The sequence below is a fragment of the Pseudochaenichthys georgianus genome, chromosome 23 (assembly GCF_902827115.2).
Source record: "Pseudochaenichthys georgianus chromosome 23, fPseGeo1.2, whole genome shotgun sequence".
NCBI classification, from domain to species: Eukaryota; Metazoa; Chordata; class Actinopteri; order Perciformes; family Channichthyidae; genus Pseudochaenichthys; species Pseudochaenichthys georgianus.
In genome coordinates, this window is record NC_047525.1 from 8,430,067 (window position 1) to 8,447,137 (window position 17,071).

Sequence of the window (17,071 nt, forward strand, 5' to 3'; positions counted from 1 at the left end):
GCCGTTGGTCAGCATGGAAACTTTCATTAAATTTAAACACGATTATCTGTACTTCTACTTGAGCAAAGGATGTGTGTACTTTTGCCATCTCTGATAATGTACTAGTAGTAGTGCGGTATAATAGCATACCTTAACTTGTAGCATAAAGAAATACCCAAACCACTTTTAAATAATTTGATCTAATAGGTCCCTTAAATACTCAATTTCCCTCCTTCAGTGCAAACCTAACTACCATAATTCATGTGTGTACTCAAGCCTGTAACATTTGTTATCAACGTGTAAGCAGAGACTGATTTATTAAATGAGCCAGCACAAAGAAAAACAGAAGTAAAACGGGGTCAAGGGCGCCTCTTGCCTTGTCTATCTTCCCCTGCTTCCTCTCATTCGGAAGCCTAGAAATGGCGTTTCCAGACCTGTCAACAAAGCTTTCCGAAATCCCACAATGCCCCTGGCTCCCTGAACGCTCCTAAAAAACAAGCGTTTTCTTAAGAGTCCCGAAACATAAAAACAAAAGGCTGAGATGGATACAATCAAATGCGACTGGACTGACAGTTTCTCCAGGTGTTGTGAGCATGTGTTTTCATGAGGAAGCACACAGTCAAGGACTAAACGTTAAAAGTACTGAAGATTTATTCTTCATCGAAAACAGTCAAAGAATATAAAACAAAACAAGATGTTGCTGTAAGAAAAACAGAGGCTGCACGAACACGAAAAGGACACGTACATAACACAGCCACTCAAGTGTGATTGCTGATATAATCACGTGTAATCATGACCTCGTCAGCAGCGATTTATAATCATCATCGAGATGAAATGGTGTCTTTCTAATTCTTCAGCCCAACGACAGCGTAGCATCTCGGTGACAGGAGGGGATCAAAGAGCTGCACCAGAGCAGAGAACGATAAATCCTCCTGCAGGACACAAAGAACAAAACGATAAGAAACAAAAGAAGATGATAAAAAACATCACAACCTTGACTCTCCTCCCAGTTTGCCTCTGTGATGTTCGCCCAATAAAAGACGTCTCTATTGAATCCCCAGAGAAGAAACATCTGTGCAAATATTGTGTCAGGTGGATTCCTGGTCATGTGCACAACAAGCGTGTCTTTCTTGACGGCTAGCTCCTAAGCTGTAGGTCATTTTGGAATAGTAATACAAGAAGTATTCACCACATAATTGTTGTATTGTTAAAAAGGCAAACTCGTGCTTTTTGGACCTCTGTGATGACGGTCCTGTTCACATGTTGGAACACGCATTGTTCTGTCCCGAGTTCGCTGAAAAAATGTAACAATGACTTTGCTTACATTTATTACGTCAACAGATAATTGCATCAGGTTAGTTGAAAGCATTAGTATTAAGTTGAACCCTATTATTTTGTATTCAAATGTAAGTATTGCTTTCAAATAATACAATTATGATTAATGTGTTGCCATAATACATTGTTTAAGTCAAGGTTTCAATTTATTTTCAGTGTTGCAATGGCAGGGTAAAGCAAATAAATAAATTAATATATACTGTTTGGTGCTTTTACTTTTCAGCAGACATCCCCTCACAGTGTCGACTTGCATCAGTGTTTGACTTTCAACACTTCACCTAGGACCTGAAGACTTTGTGAAAACATACAGAAATATACCGTATGTTTCTGGATAATAACCACGGCTCAGAACTTAACCTGATCAGTGTGTTTATATCCTTTAAGGCTGAACATGCTTCAGCACACTTATCATCACATGGATCATATTCACATACATCTATCACCTCCTTCCCCCCTCTGCTTCTCCTTGAGGGAGATCCCCCAGGGCTGACCAGCGCTTTGTACGTTATATCATTTGATTACATGACCCTAGCAAGGAAGTCCATCTGACACACAGCCATGCATGTAATCACAGGTTCAAAGCTTGTATCTCATCACCGTGACTCAGGCAACAGATTAGGATGTTGACTTTGGCTGCAGATGCACAAGACGTTACATTTCAAGGTGGCTTTCATTTAGCCGACACCTATATTATTGTCGGTGGAGTTTAATTTAAAAAAAAAAGTTGGGAGATCTCAGCTGAGATTTCTGCGTCTTCGCTTTCATCATCTGAAGACGTTGTTAATCCTAATCAAAGAACTGTACGAGCACATTTGAAAGATGATTCCAGATTAGCAAAGAGAGTGAGGGAGGAATGCGTGTCCCTAGGGTGCTTGTGAAAATCACTGTTAGTTCAATTATGACTCAATGTTACTTTTTTTTCTAGTTTGTTCAATTTTAATTTGTTTTCTCAGAGTCAGTTCAAAGGTCCCATGTCATGGCCATTTCTACTGATCATAACTCCATTGTTGAGGTCTACTAGAATAGATTTACATTATTCAATGTTCCAAACTCACATTGGTTTCTCACAGCATCTCTGTGTAGTATGTGTATTCACTCTCTGTCCTACACGGCTTGTTGGAGCTCCTGCCCCCCTCCCTATGAGCCCACTGTTCTCTGATTGGTCAGCTCGCCCACTCTGTTCTGATGAGTCCACCACCGTTACAGCGGAACATCAGTAATTATGTGTTACAATGGCGTTTGTTAGCAACCAGTAATGACAAACAGATGAGAATGCTGCGTGGGGTCTGGGTGCCGTGTTGGCGGGACGTTGCGAGGCTCGCTGCTGCGAGGAGCGGACAGGCTTACTGGATGTGGTTTCCTGGTTGCTGTGTGGGGTTGGCGAGACAGCGAGACACAGCGAAACCCATCCCGAAATCAGCCCGAGCACACACACACACACACACACACACACACACACACACACACACACACACACACACACACACACACACACACACACACACACACACACACACACACACACACACACACACACACACACACACACACACACACACACACACACACACACACACACACACACACACACACACACACACACACACACACACACACACACACACACACACACACACACACACACACACGCTATGGCTGTGAGTCTGTGTGTGTGCTCACAAACTCACTCGCCGCGTCCCGCCATCTCAGGCTGAGAAATCCGCGGAGCTGCAGCTAAGAAAAGATTGTGTGTGTGTGTGTGTGTGTGTGTGTGTGTGTGTGTGTGTGTGTGTGTGTGTGTGTGTGTGTGTGTGTGTGTGTGTGTGTGTGTGTGTGTGTGTGTGTGTGTGTGTGTGTGTGTGTGTGTGTGTGTGTGTGTGTTGTGTGTGTGTGTGTGTGTGTGTGTGTGTGTGTGTGTGAGGACCAATCCGCGGACTTAACGTAACGGCTCCGCGAATTGGTCAATTTGGGTATGGTCACGTCACTGTACCCAGGAAGAAAAAAATGGAAAAAGACAAATGTCCAACGAGGCGTTCTGGGGCAGCACAGACAGGTCTTTTCTGTGTTAGAGTTGTACTCGCTACAGGGTGTACTTTGAGGGTGTGTGACTCTGCAGACCGTTTACATGCATAAAAAGCTACATAACACACAAGGGGACGTGTAATAACCGGAGAAGCATGACATGGGACCTTTAAGAAGTGATACAACGTATACAAAATAAAAGATTTCCACTTATGGCTTGGCTATTTCCACTAAAGAAAAGCAATTTTGAGATCAAAATAATTGTTATTTTAAACCAGATTCTTTTGGATTGGCTGGAAAGAGTTCCTTTTTTTAAACAAGCATTTTGAAGACACACCTTTATTTCTTTATTTCTAACCTCCCCTGCCTCTTCTTGGCTTTGTGTTTATTCAGTATGACTTCCTTTTACAGTCTTACTCTAGAATTCCAGGTTGTGCTTAAGGGAAGTCAAACATGGGAGCACCTTTCAAATGAATTCCTATTATTTGTGAATGATTTATGAGAGTAACCCGATTGAGTTCACCTGTTCTTTCAGGTAGCAGAGGCGGTCAAGGAGAATCAGACCTTCAATGCAGGGAGCCAGGGTCACCTTCAACTGCACAGAAACATGACATGAGGTGACTTTGAATATAAATTGGTTGATTTCATTTCACATCAGTGCTTTTGACAAGGTTATAAGTCTGTCTGTTACAAAACTGCTTATTTTTATACTCCCAAATTTGAGACTACAAAGCCACCATGACGAGTGTCTTGCCAGTAGCTGGTGGGCAATCCCCAAAAAACATGTTTTACTGCTTTATTTCATGAAAGAAAATTGGTATGTTGGGTGACACCATTAGTGGCCTCATCTCGTCTGAAACCACAGGCTGATCCCAGTCTGTACAAGCATCCTCGCAGACTACAATGATCTCACTTAATGCTTCTTGGCATTATTCATCCTACTTCACAAGACTAACTGATCTCCGTGCGTACCAGTCCAGTTCAAATGTTATCGATGACTTACCAAATTAAAAGCATGCATTTCGCCCATTCGCGGTTTGTACGTGTCGTGGTAATCCTGGATGTCCCTGTCTGAGAGCTGTGAGAAAGAGAGTATTGTGCAAGTGAGTCAGAATATAAGGGCATATAAAAAGGGGAATAAAAGTGAGACATGTAGGGAACATTTGAAAAAGGAGTTAAAGTAGGAGAGAAAGAGGTTTATGACTTTTGGAGTTGTATGTGACGGCGCACAGACAGAAATACATCATCCTTATTCCCATGGATACGCAGCTCTGCCAGATGAGCTCAACATCCTGGTTTCTGGCAACATCTTAATCCCACCACCTGTGTAGTTCCTTAAGTTTACACCATTTATATGAATATATATCAATTGATGGGTAAACACCAATGAGGAAATATATTCTCTCCATCCAGCCAAAATATGGAACATTTCTCCCGGAGTGCAGTGTTTTTCCACAATTTGTTTCTAGAAGGTGTTGTAAGACAAAAATACTTTTGTCCTGACCTTTGATTCATCCAATTCCAGTCTGAGTAGAGCTCGGTGAACATAGTCCACGAAGGACTTCGCCTTGGAGTAGACATTCCCAACTCGCTTTTCACTGCAGGGCAAACAAGTCATACATTTACCATTTACCAGTCCCTGAACATCTCAGTGAAGTAAACAACTTCCACTCCTTTACTCACATGTCGTTGTAACACTTCTAAAAGGAGTGAACAGTGATAAATAAGCGCTCTCCAAGTAATGGATATTCCATCCTGATCTGATTAGTCTTTACACTGAAGGTCACTGAGCACATTCGATAAAGGTTAAGTGGAATTTGCGAGATACTTCTTTAGTTCACTTCACTTAATAAGAGCACAGCATGATCATAATCCGTCAACAAATTCAACTAAAATGCCTGAAAATAAGGAATCAAAATAAAAGCTAACGACCCGACAACTAACGATGTGTGTGTGTTAACCACGAGGGAGCCTCATCTGCCATGTATTTCTTATTTTTAAAAAGGTACTATATTACCAGAAAAATATAGATTTCATAAATATAAAAGCCTTGAAAGGGTGCAATTAATGTTTTTTACATTATCGAATAATGTGCCCATTTTTCTTATTTGGTTTTCAGTCTATAAAATATAAAAGAAGTGAGCCTTTATGGTTGGTTTATAACCTTAAAAACACCAAGAAGAAACATTCCCTTTCTGGTTCAGAGAAAAAAAAAAAATAATTAATAGATTTCCTTTGGTCTGTTACAATTTCAACAATATCATGTTTATTTTAGCTGTATAAGTTTAAAACAACCCTAATTAACTAAACTATGTGGACACTTTGAAATAATACCCATACAATGTTTAATAGCTTTACACTTGCTGTCATTTTTCATATGAAAGTGATGGCAGATGTAAACCGTTGTTACCTTTTGAAGGAGCTGTAGTGATCCCTCAGAATAACATGAAGGACGGCTCGGTAAAACAGAGACTCCATCTGAATCTGCACACAAGATCAAAGATAACTTGATTCAACATCATGCAGTTTACTTTAAATTCCCCTTGCGATTCACTCAGTGTGTGTATGAACGGTTGATAAATACTCCTGACACTTTCCAAGCCTGATGCAAGACTAGCAGGCAATCAAGCCAGATTCAGACCCCGGTTCCAACAAGAAATCAATCTAGTGATTGCATTAATATTTATAAACATTCCATATTAATGGGTGGTGGTATCATGTAGCAAGCGGTTTGCCCTGAGCTCCATTTGAAATAAATACACTGCAGTCAATCACGGACTTAAAATAACAGCAGCATCAATGTGCTGATTGTTTAGATCATTATGAAGATAATACAGTCACAGAGTGATTGCGAACACCCATATTTCATATTTTAAATAATGTGATGGATTTGTTTTGATGGGTGGGGAGTGAGAATAGAAAGAGATTTGAGCCTCATTGTTGTGCGATGATGACTTTTATTTTATATATTTAATAAATACGGATGTCCTACTTACCCCTTTGCCGAGTGAAACTCTTTCGAGGGCCTGTTTTCGGAGACAATTGTGAAGCGTTAAAACAAAAATATGTATTGGGAAAAACTGAGCTATAGCCACAGTAATAAAAAGAAAAAAAGTCTAATCCACAAGCCTTACAGTGACTAAAAAGACTGTCTGGAGATCACATGTTTCTCTAGGAAAGCTGCTGTGCTGCACATTTTTTGTGCTGTCATCAAAACTCACCAAACACGCTGACATCCTGGCGTTTCTGCCGCAGAACCAGGAGCCTTGGCGGAGGTACTGACTCAGAGGGAAGCCACACACACCGTGCAAACACTCTGGGAGGGAACACAGAGATAATAGCACGGAAATGACAGATCAACTTATCAAACACCAGCAATCATTGGGTTTGAATTTTAAATATTTGCCTGGCTACTGAAAACGAGAGCAGGAGTAGGAAACACATGCATTCATAAAGACTTCTATCCAAGGCCGGATTAGTACCTCCAGGGGCCCCTGGGCACTGAGCGCTCATTGCCCCCCCCCCCCAACCCACGTAGCAACAAGTAACACCACGCCTACCCAATCCTACCAACATGACCAATATTTAGAATTTGCAGTCAATCTGGCATGTCAAATCACACACCTATTTGTCAAAAGCAGGGACGCAGCCACATAGTTCAACCAAAGTATAGGTCTAGCCTTTTGCCCTTTCAGTCAAAAATCACAAGACAAAGATACAATGGATAAGATCTCAAGACAGTGTATGGCTCAAGAAGACCTAGGTAATATCACTCAAAACCTCAGAGCAGCACCCCACTTAATGCCAAAATATGACTGCCTGGCTGTACAAGTACACAATGAGTTCTATTAGTCACAAACATTGAGAGTTACAAAAGGAAAATATGTAGTGAAATTGTGTGGTTGCTCAACTAAGTGATCAGAATATGTGATGGAAGACATGTGGTTGCTGGCCTATTTCGTCACTTATTGCTTTTTTGAAAAAGCTATTTATTTTTGGGACATTTTTTAATGCAGCCGCCACTCTCTCTTCTTTTTCTTTCTTTTCACAGCCCCGCTGGGCGTTTGGCTGCTACCGGCATCAGCAATTTGTTCAGCTCACGTGACAAAATGTGACATGAGTGAGTGTGGGGCTGTGATTCGGCTATACACCGCCACCGCGTAGTAATAAAGTTGAGCGCATACATAGTGAGACCTACAGTACAGAGACGGTTTAGAAAATATATTAATTTGACCCTATAGAAAAGCTGTGTTATTTATGGTGAAGAGTGAGTGTAATTTAAAACAATGTATGATGAGTGAGGTTGTGCCCGGAAAAAAAAGTTTTTAAAAAAAATATTATTTTAAAGTTTTGTCACTGAGGGCCCTCTTTGCTCAAGGGCCCCTGGGCACTTGCCCAAGTTGCCCATATGGTTAATCCGGCCTTGCTTCTATCCTTTTCTTTCACTGCGACTGTCTTAAAGGGCTCTAAACTGGAATCAAAACTATTGAGGTTTTTAACTTGTTTATGTGTCAAAAAGGCGCTTAAAAGGAAATGTTCTTGCGCAGAGGTAAATGAAAAAGGAGATTGATACCACTTTCATATTTGTCTGTATAATCTGAAGCTGCTGTTAGCCAGGAAACAGTTAGTGTAGTCTAGCATAACATTTGGAACAACAGGGGAAACGGTTAGCTAAATCCACCAGTCTAGCCGTTTCCCCTTGTTTATATTATTCGTGCTAGGCTACGCTAACGTTTTTCCCAGAATCCCAAGTTTAATATGCTTAAAGTGTAATATGGTTAGAACCTCTCTATAGGATAAAACTCATCTCTCCTTAAAAACACTTTAAAGGTTTTGAATACCTAAATGCTGTTGTAAGGAGCAAATGTGAAGCACCTTTCTAACCATAGCAGAGCTGAAGGCAAAGACACACACACACACACACACACACACACACACACACACACACACACACACACACACACACACACACACACACACACACACACACACACACACACACACACACACACACACACACCACACCACACACACACACACACACACACACACACACACACACACACACACACCACACAACACACACACACACACACACACACACACCACACACACAATCCCTTTGGGAGGGTACTGAGTGTGACTTCTTGACAGCCAGCCATCCTTTTCATGTCATTTCTAAAGGGGTCAGTGGCTGAGGCCAAGGCGCAGTGAATCCAGAGGGACACGGTCAAAGGAAGCAGTAATAACATGTGCAGCTGCTAGCAAACAGCCTGGGACACGCTAACATGTTAGCAATCATGTTAGCTTCCCTTCTGCAGCGGCACATGGCCTGCTGACAGAGTTTACCCTCGGAGGCAATTCAGTGGACAGGCCTTTCCTCCTGCTGATTACAGAACGTACACAGAGATGTTTATAGAAGCTGGTCTCGTGTTCACATCTGAAGTGGCCCCATTCAAAAGGCAAATATTTCTAAAGTCCTTGTGGTCCGATTGTACACTTTGTGTAGAGACATTCTGGCTCCAGACCGTAGACGCCTGAATGTGCTTAAGATGTTGATGTCAACAGAATAATTTTTGGAGTCCTGATTCCACATAAGGTATTAAACAAGGATGCATTTAAGGATGATACCATGGGTGGGTTCTGGGGGGGGGGGGCAACAAGGGCCAGTGCCCCTATAAACACTGAGCTTGGACCCTCCTGTGGCTCCCCTCCAAAAGAAATAATTATGATAATGCAATTTCTGATAGTTAGAATAAAATAAAATGTAACTTAGACATTGACTAACGTTCTCTTACAAAATACCCACACATGATTGTATTTATTGTTTTTCTTTGGGCTCTGACTTTAGACTTAATCACGATTCGAACGTAACATGGCAATTTTGTCTTTATAGCGCGTTAAATGTTCTCCTCTCATAAAATAACTGGCCCCAGCGCGGCCCCCCCCAGTAAATTGGTCTAGAACAGCGACTTGATGATACCAAAGTGAGTAGATCACATAATTGTAGCTTTCTATAGTGAAGCTTTTCAGCTCTGCAGCTCTTTTTGAGAGTGAGGTAGCCACCACAGGAGCTGGCCAGCATCCCAGACTGCACTGTAAGGGGAGAGGAAGAGTGTGTCGGTGTGATTGCCATTTGTTCACTTCTTTAAAGAATAAAGCCGTAACTTGAGAAACGAGCATGGATGGGAGTGTTTTCAATTTCCGCTGGCTCTCGGCTGAAGCTGCGTCGGGCCGAGATGATGTGAGGATCGAAGGTCACGCCGTTAACAAGAGATGACGGGACACCGTATCCACTGTAGTGACGGCTCTCCCTAAGGATTTACAGAGGCTGCAGTCACAGCATGAGGACACATGTAGACAATTTCATACCCCGTTAAACTCAGCGGTGAAGAAGCGAGGATGACATCAATGTATGGTCCTGTGTTTTGTCGCCTGAATTAACCTCAGGTGTAGAGGATGACATACCATCTCCTCAGTTTGAAAGGCTAGTTAAATAACTAAGAGTATACAACATGCTGGTTACAGAATAAATCAAAGTTAAAAAAAGCTAATTTTCAGCAGGCATAAACAGCCATCCTTATTACATAAATCCACACTAATGGCTTTAACAGAGCCCAACTCAATCTCTAGAAGTGTAACTTGGCTGAGTCTCCAGGCTCTCAGTGGAGTGGACTTGTTTACTCTAAAATATGGCTATTAGTGTTTATGTGGGAAGCTAATATTTCATTTCTGATTGGATCAGAGATATAGAATGAGCTCTGCAGATGTCTGAGATGGCTTTATGGGACATGTGTGGGAGAAAGAGATAAAAATAGAGAGAAAGGCTGAGATATACATACAATGGAAACCATATTTTTTTAAACACTCCACCATCGTTCCTGTCCCCAAAAGACAAAAATCACCAGCCCAGTAGCACTCACCTCCATTATAATGAAGTGCTTTGAGCACTCTCTGGACCCCCTGCAGTTTGCCTACAGAGCAAACAGGTCCACAGACTAAAGGCCCTGACACACCAAGCAGTCACCAGAGGACTAGCCGACGCTGAAGTCGGCTGTTGCCTGGCCGTGTTCTCCTGCGTTTTGGCCATGTGTCGCACGGGAACACCGCACCGACTTCAGTGCGTGAGTGGCAAATAACTCTCCTTACCAGCAGGCGGCGGTGGTAGTGTGTATTCGTCATTCAAAAGAGGCAACAACCGGAAGACAGAGAAGAAGAAGAGTATATTTTCTCCGTAATATCATACAGAGCTGGCCTCTCCTGGATCAAGGTGATGAGCAGGTCTTCGTTTGCATCATTCCAGATCGCCATGATGAGATGAAAATGAATAGCAGTCTGTGTGTGCCTTCTTAAATCGTTTGTTTACATCCCTCACTTCCGCTTCGCTTCTCATGCACTGATTTGCTAGCTGAACAGCCAATCAGAGTGATTATTTGGTCCGACTGCCAGACCCGATGCATGGCCGATTCAACATGTTGAATCGGCCATGCATCGGGTCTGGCAGTCCAAATAAGGCGTGTCACGGTCGACGGTGCGGGACACACCAACCTGACTACGGCGCCGCGAATGCCCGACAGCCTCTGACGGCCTCTGACTCCCAAAATCGGGTTGGTGTGTCAGGGCCTTTATACAGCTAAAACAGGTCCACAGACGACGCCATAGCCCTCACCATCCCACACTGCCCTCTCACACCTGGACCAGAGGAACAACATATGGGAGAATGCTGTTCATTGACTACAGTTCAGCCTTCACACCATTGTGCCCTCCAAGCTGGTCATCAAGCTCAGAGACCTCGGGCTCAACAGCGCCCTCTGTGACTGGATCCTGAACTCCCTGACGGGCAGACCCCAGGCAGTGCGGGTGGGAAACATCACATCCTCCACCCTGATCCTCAACACCGGAGCCCCTCAAGGCTGCGTGCTCAGCCCTCTCCTCTACTCACTGTCTCTCTGTGTGTGTGTGTGTGTGTGGTGTGTGTGTGTGTGTGTGTGTGTGTGTGTGTGTGTGTGTGTGTGTGTGTGTGTGTGTGTGTGTGTGTGTGTGTGTGTGTGTGTGTGTGTGTGTGTTGTGTTGTGTGTGTGTGTGTGTGTGTGTTGTGTGTGGATGTGTGTGTGTGTGTGTGTGTGTGTGTGTGTGTGTGTGTGTGTGTGTGTGTGTGGCCCTAAATCTGTTTACCTCGCCAACTTGGAGGTCCCCATGAGGGGAATCATTAATTTTAGGGTGAAGACTTGGTTAGGTTAGGATTAGGGTAAGGGTAAGGGCAGGCCCGGACTGGCCATCGGGAGGACCGGGAGGTTTCCCGATGGCCTGGCCTGCTAAGTGGCCTGCTGGCCTGAGGATTTATTTTATGTATGTATTGTGAACGCAACGCTGCGCAAATGTGAGTCTGACTCTGCCTCACAGAGGGTGACTGGCTGTCTACATGATGTGGCCTGCCGACATGGCCACTTTGATACAGATCATACACTAAAGCCCTCGATTGGTCTCTGTGTGTCATTCAAGCTCAGGAGGGTGTGTGTTAGTGTATGTGTGGCGCAAGCGAGCGAGAGAGAAAGCGGCACACACCGGTACGTGTATTGTTGTTGTTAGCATCTGGTGCTAGCTAGCTGCGCTAACGGATATAAGGAGCTTTTTCAACAACAAGGTGGAAGAGAGTCCTCTCCTGTCAGACTGAGAGACTGATAACTACAGCTCAGGTGAGGTAAAGGACTCTCTGAGTGTTTAGATAGTTAACTTAGTTTAAGTTATCTCTGTGCCTCTCAAAGGGTTTGGTCACCCTTTATGTAAACACATATTTCCATTTGAGAGGGGAGTGATTAGTAAACTATGCATGAATAATAATAACAAAACTTTAACTAGGTGGGAAAAGGTAAGATAAACTATTAAAACTTGTTGAGAGCTAAAACTAGTCTTTGCTGCTGCCTCAAATGCCCCTTTCACACCAGCGCCTTTTCAGCTCCGGCTCGGAGCTAGAGCCTGAAAAGCGCCGGGTTTTCCAGTTCACACCGGAGCTGCGCCGGCTCTTAGCTCCGGAATCCGCTTCATTTCCAGCTCCAAAAAATTGTCGGTCCAGAGGCAAGAGCTTTGGAGCTAAGAGGTGACGTCGCTTACGTCTCTCTTACGTCGAGGCGTGCAGGAAAACTAAACCCACCTCCCATGGTCGACTGTTATGCCTGCCTACAAGCAGTTGTGCCTATAAACACACTTTATAAAGTCAGGCAACACTAACCAGGCTTCGTGTGATTCTGTTTATTTGTGCCTTACTTTGACCATCCGTTCGCTGTTATCCATCATTGTGGAGAGAGGCAGACGTGTTGTTTTGTATTATTGCAGCTATCGGATGCAAGTAGTCAGTTTAGCTTCGGTTGCTATGCTAACATCACCCGTTTTATACCAGAGAAACTTTCATAACAGCGTTGTGATACCAAACAGTGTCAATTCAGACTGACACACATTCACTTAGGCTTAAGGGGAACTGGGGATATGCATCAGCTGCTTGTGTGAGTCGGACAGTGAATACTTTTAGAGCGGCCGCTGCAGTGTGAGCTAACCGGGAGCTAACGGGAGAATACACTCCGTGGAAGAGCAGCACTGCAGCGGTCGGTAAATGCTGCAGAAACACATTAATAAACAATGAACCACGGCACTCTGGAGCAAAGTATAAGGTTGGAGAAGTCGTTATTCCATTTATTCTGGCTTCGTGTGATTAAAAGCAACACGATCATCGACCCGACGCAGTTGTTGTTGTGAGCGCCGTAATGGCTTCCGTTGGGGGGGCAAATCAGCAATGTAAACGGTGACGTCATGACGCAGCAAGGGCAGCTCTGGGGCGCCAGTGGGCGTGTGTGCACGAGCGGGAGCTGAAAAGGGAAACCGGAGAGCTGAACCAGAAAAGCTCCCGCTCGGAGCTAGAAACTGAAAAAGCGCTGGTGTGAAAGCCGCAAAAGAGGAGCAGGGGGAGATGGGTGAGGCTGGTTCAGGAGCCCAGACACACTCACAACTATAAATGAACCAAAAACAAATAAATAAACAAGTTTCAATGTTTTTTCATATTGGATATGGTATGTTATTGGTTATGGCCATGATTTTATGATTGTATGATTATTTAAATGTATACAGTTATGTTTCATATGGGTGTAGTCTCTTTATTTCCCCCTCAAAGTGCACCAGATTGATGCATTTAAGTCCAACATTTTAAAACAAATCTTACCGGGGGGAGCATGCCCCTGGACCCCCCTATAGGATTTGTGGTCCGCCCCCACTTAAAATATGTTCACATAGGTTCCTAAAGGGATTTGCAAATTTTTTAAAATAGTAACCCATGTCCATATGTCTATTTTTGGGTAGTAGATTTAGAGGGCTATCACTACGGGCAGCAACGCTGTAAATATTGACAAATAAATCCAGCAAAATGGCACACAAAACTGGTAGTGGCCTGGCTGGGTGTATAATTTCCCGGCCTGACTTATTGTCCCAGTCCGGCCCTGGGTAAGGTTAGGGTTAGGCATGTGTTGGTTATGCTTAAGGTTAGGATAAGTCTCCAGGAAATGCATGTAAGTCAATGTAATGTCCCCTGAAGTGATGTATACATGGTGTGGTGTGTGTGGTGTGTGTGTGTGTGTGTGTGTGTGGGTGTGTGGTGTGTGTGTGTGTGTGTGTGTGTGTGTGTGGTGTGTGTGTGTGTGTGTGTGTGTGTGTGTGTGTGTATGTGGTGTGTGTGTGTGTGTGTGTGTGTGTGTGTGTGGTGTGGTGTGTGTGTGTGTGTGTGTGTGTGTGTGTGTGTGTGTGTGTGTGTGTGTGTGTGTGTGAGGTTACCCTGTCCGGCAGGGTCAAACTCCTCAGACAGCAGGTGATAGCAGCAGCCTACGCTACAGACTGCGGACAGCTCTGGTTTAGCCACGAACATCCTCAGGGGTGCTGGGAGCCAAGTCGCCACACGTGTGCAAGCCGACCATGACCGCATCCTGGAATTTGAAGAAAGCACGCAGGGAAAGGAGAGATAAAAGAAGAAGAAAAAGAGGGGAGGGGTGGTGATCGATGGTTAAGTTTATTGATGATGACGCGCTGCAGATTTGGCACCGAGATAACGCCCCACACTTGTTCCAGCAATGCAAACTCCAGCTGCTGTGGTAGACTCGTAATTAATGAGCGCCAGTGGGAATCGTGCAGCTATATGCAACCACTAAATATTTTCTGATCTTTTTTTATACTTTGGATTTGCTCACCTCCAGCTCGTCGATTAGCTCTCGGAGCTCAGTTTCCGCAGTAACATAAGAAGTGAGAGGGGAAAACATCTCGTTGGCACTGGTTCTGTTCTGAGCTTTCCTCTCCAGGCTCTCCCTCTTCCTCCTCTCCCTCTCCTCATCAGTGAGCTGGCTGGAGGGAACTCTGGGGGATGAAGACTGCATCACATCCACTGATAGGGCACTAAGGAAGAAGTCCTGTTCTTGGTTTGGCTCTGAATCCCTTTCTTTTTCCTCCTCTTGTGACAACCCTACCCCATGTGAAAAATCATCGTCTCCCTCCACTCCAGGTTTTATTTCTTCTGACTCCTCCTGAGGTGAATGTGCAGCCTTTCCTTGTGCCTTCACTGCCTTGTTGTGTTTCTGGTACGCCCTGGAGAACTTCTTCAGCTTCCTGTTCCTCTCCTGGGCTCCGTGGGTGTTGGAGCTGGAGGAGTCGATGGCGTAGACGTGGAGGCCATACTGCAGGGAGAGGAAGGAGCTCAGGTAGCCTTTCCCTGAGCCTACATCTATCACCTGGGGGGAGAGGAACAATGGAAGAAGAAATATGAGCAAAGCTCAGGCTACTAAGATAAACTTCTTCCTGTTGAGGGTTCAAGTCTGTCCTTAAAGATGTCCTATCATGCTAATTGTAGGCACATATTATGGGTCTCAGATATATACAAATATATAAAAAACATATCTATGATGTGTTTTGCACAAAATACCAAACAGATCATGCGTTTTAGACATCTCTCAAATCCCTCTGTTTAAGCCCTGGCTGATTATCTGCTGGCCCCGCCCCGTTTTGAGCATGCAAGGCACATTGTGAGTTTTGTGACGAACTGTCTGCTCTGCTCAGATGCATCTAAACGCTGCCGTGATTAAACGCCATATCATGATCCAAACACATCAAGGATTATTTCTGAAACAGTATGGAGCTCAAATGCTTTTTCTCTTGCGGGTTGCGGGTTTTTAAATGTATGGCTTTTTTACACATCTCTCCAGTACAGGTTGGCTCTGAGTGTTAGCGATGCTTGCTAACCTAAACACAGACCATATTACGTCCAAAACATGTTGCGCATTGTTTCTGATAGCAACGTTTCTGATAGGGCCGTGGGCGTAAAGCCAGCCCACATTTCAGATATTATGTCATATCTGAAGCAAATCTGGATCAGCTCCGTTGTACCCCCGTTTTTAGAGATTTGGGTACGGAGGAAAAGAGAGAAGGTTTTATTTTCACTTTGTGTGTTCCCTTACACACTGGGGACACATATTTATGTATAAAAGACATTTAATTCATTTAAACGTTTAAAATGTAACTTGACCTGTTTCACTCCACAGTGCTGGGCCAGACAGGCCACCACCTCAGACATGGATTGGACCTCATGAGATTTCTTGGAATTCATAAACTCATCTGTCTCCATCTCAGCACCTAGGTTAGGAAGAACAAATGTTTTGTAAATACAAAATATTTCCTAAATAATTGTCATGACATGAAACAATGTGTTCAGACATACCCATGGCTACTGCTGAAGCTCTGGACTCATCCCTGCTCTCTCTGAGGGCCTGCAGCAGCTCGTCCCTGCTCATACACACTCCAAGGCCAGGGAGGGAGTGAGCTCTGGCGGCCCGCAACAGTTCACAAGCATCCACCAGCCGGTCTGTTTCATTGCAGAACCCGAATGTGGTCTTGGATTGATCTATCAAGGAAGACAGACACAGAAATAAATGTAATATTATAGGATAGTTAGGGTTTTAGGAAACACCCCTAATGCAATTCATCATTTGAGAAATAATACAGTAGGATGAATAACCTGGCAACCCAAAACTTAAGTTAAATCAGTAGTAAATCATTTATCAACCACTATTAGTGATTTAATTTGTTACAACTTTCAAAACCTGTATACATGATGCCTTATGAGATATTGGCCTCCATAATGATTCTCTACAAGCTTAATATGAAGAAGTGTATTTGTTTACCCTTTGCTCTGTGTTGTGGCTCCCTCTGCTGGTCACTGCCGTCATTACAGGAGCTAAATGTTGACAGGACCTCCTGAGGTGGCACGGCCGTGAATCGGTTCCACGCGTCCTGAGTGTAAAACTCCACAGTGTGAGCATTAGCGATGTTCAGAGTTATAGATAGAAACTGCTTAACTTCATCTATACGACGTTGTATTTCCGTGAGGCAGTATGAGGAGGATGACATATTAAAAAGCTCTCTAAAGATAGCCCGAGTGAAGCATGAAGTGTTCCTGCATGTACTTCACAGGCAAAAGTAGTAGAAAATACTCTTCGATGGTTTTATAATAAAATGTGAGCTATAACCCTTTTTAAAATATGACGAGCAAACATAAAAGGGAATACATTTAACGTTTGCACAATATGTTGCAATTTTAGTCAAGCCACGCGGCATGTTATACAAATTAAAATAACGAATACCCTCATTTGGCATGTTATTAACACAATGTTATTGATTTAACTTTAAAACTAATTATATTCAAGCATGTCAG

The 17,071-nt window shown here is 43.7% G+C and overlaps 1 protein-coding gene across 1 annotated transcript; it reads right to left on the bottom strand.

The window, feature by feature from the left end:
* Positions 1-612: 612 nt before the first annotated feature.
* On the bottom strand, positions 613-17,056 carry mettl25 (methyltransferase like 25). Its single transcript, XM_034112407.2, is given in 13 exon segments — positions 613-911; positions 3,860-3,931; positions 4,340-4,414; positions 4,841-4,934; positions 5,747-5,820; positions 6,333-6,362; positions 6,558-6,652; positions 14,152-14,248; positions 14,250-14,300; positions 14,562-15,095; positions 15,887-15,993; positions 16,079-16,261; positions 16,542-17,056. Coding segments are annotated over 13 exon segments (1,725 nt in total). The 5' UTR covers positions 16,768-17,056; the 3' UTR covers positions 613-824.
* Between the last annotated feature and the right edge of the window lie 15 nt (positions 17,057-17,071).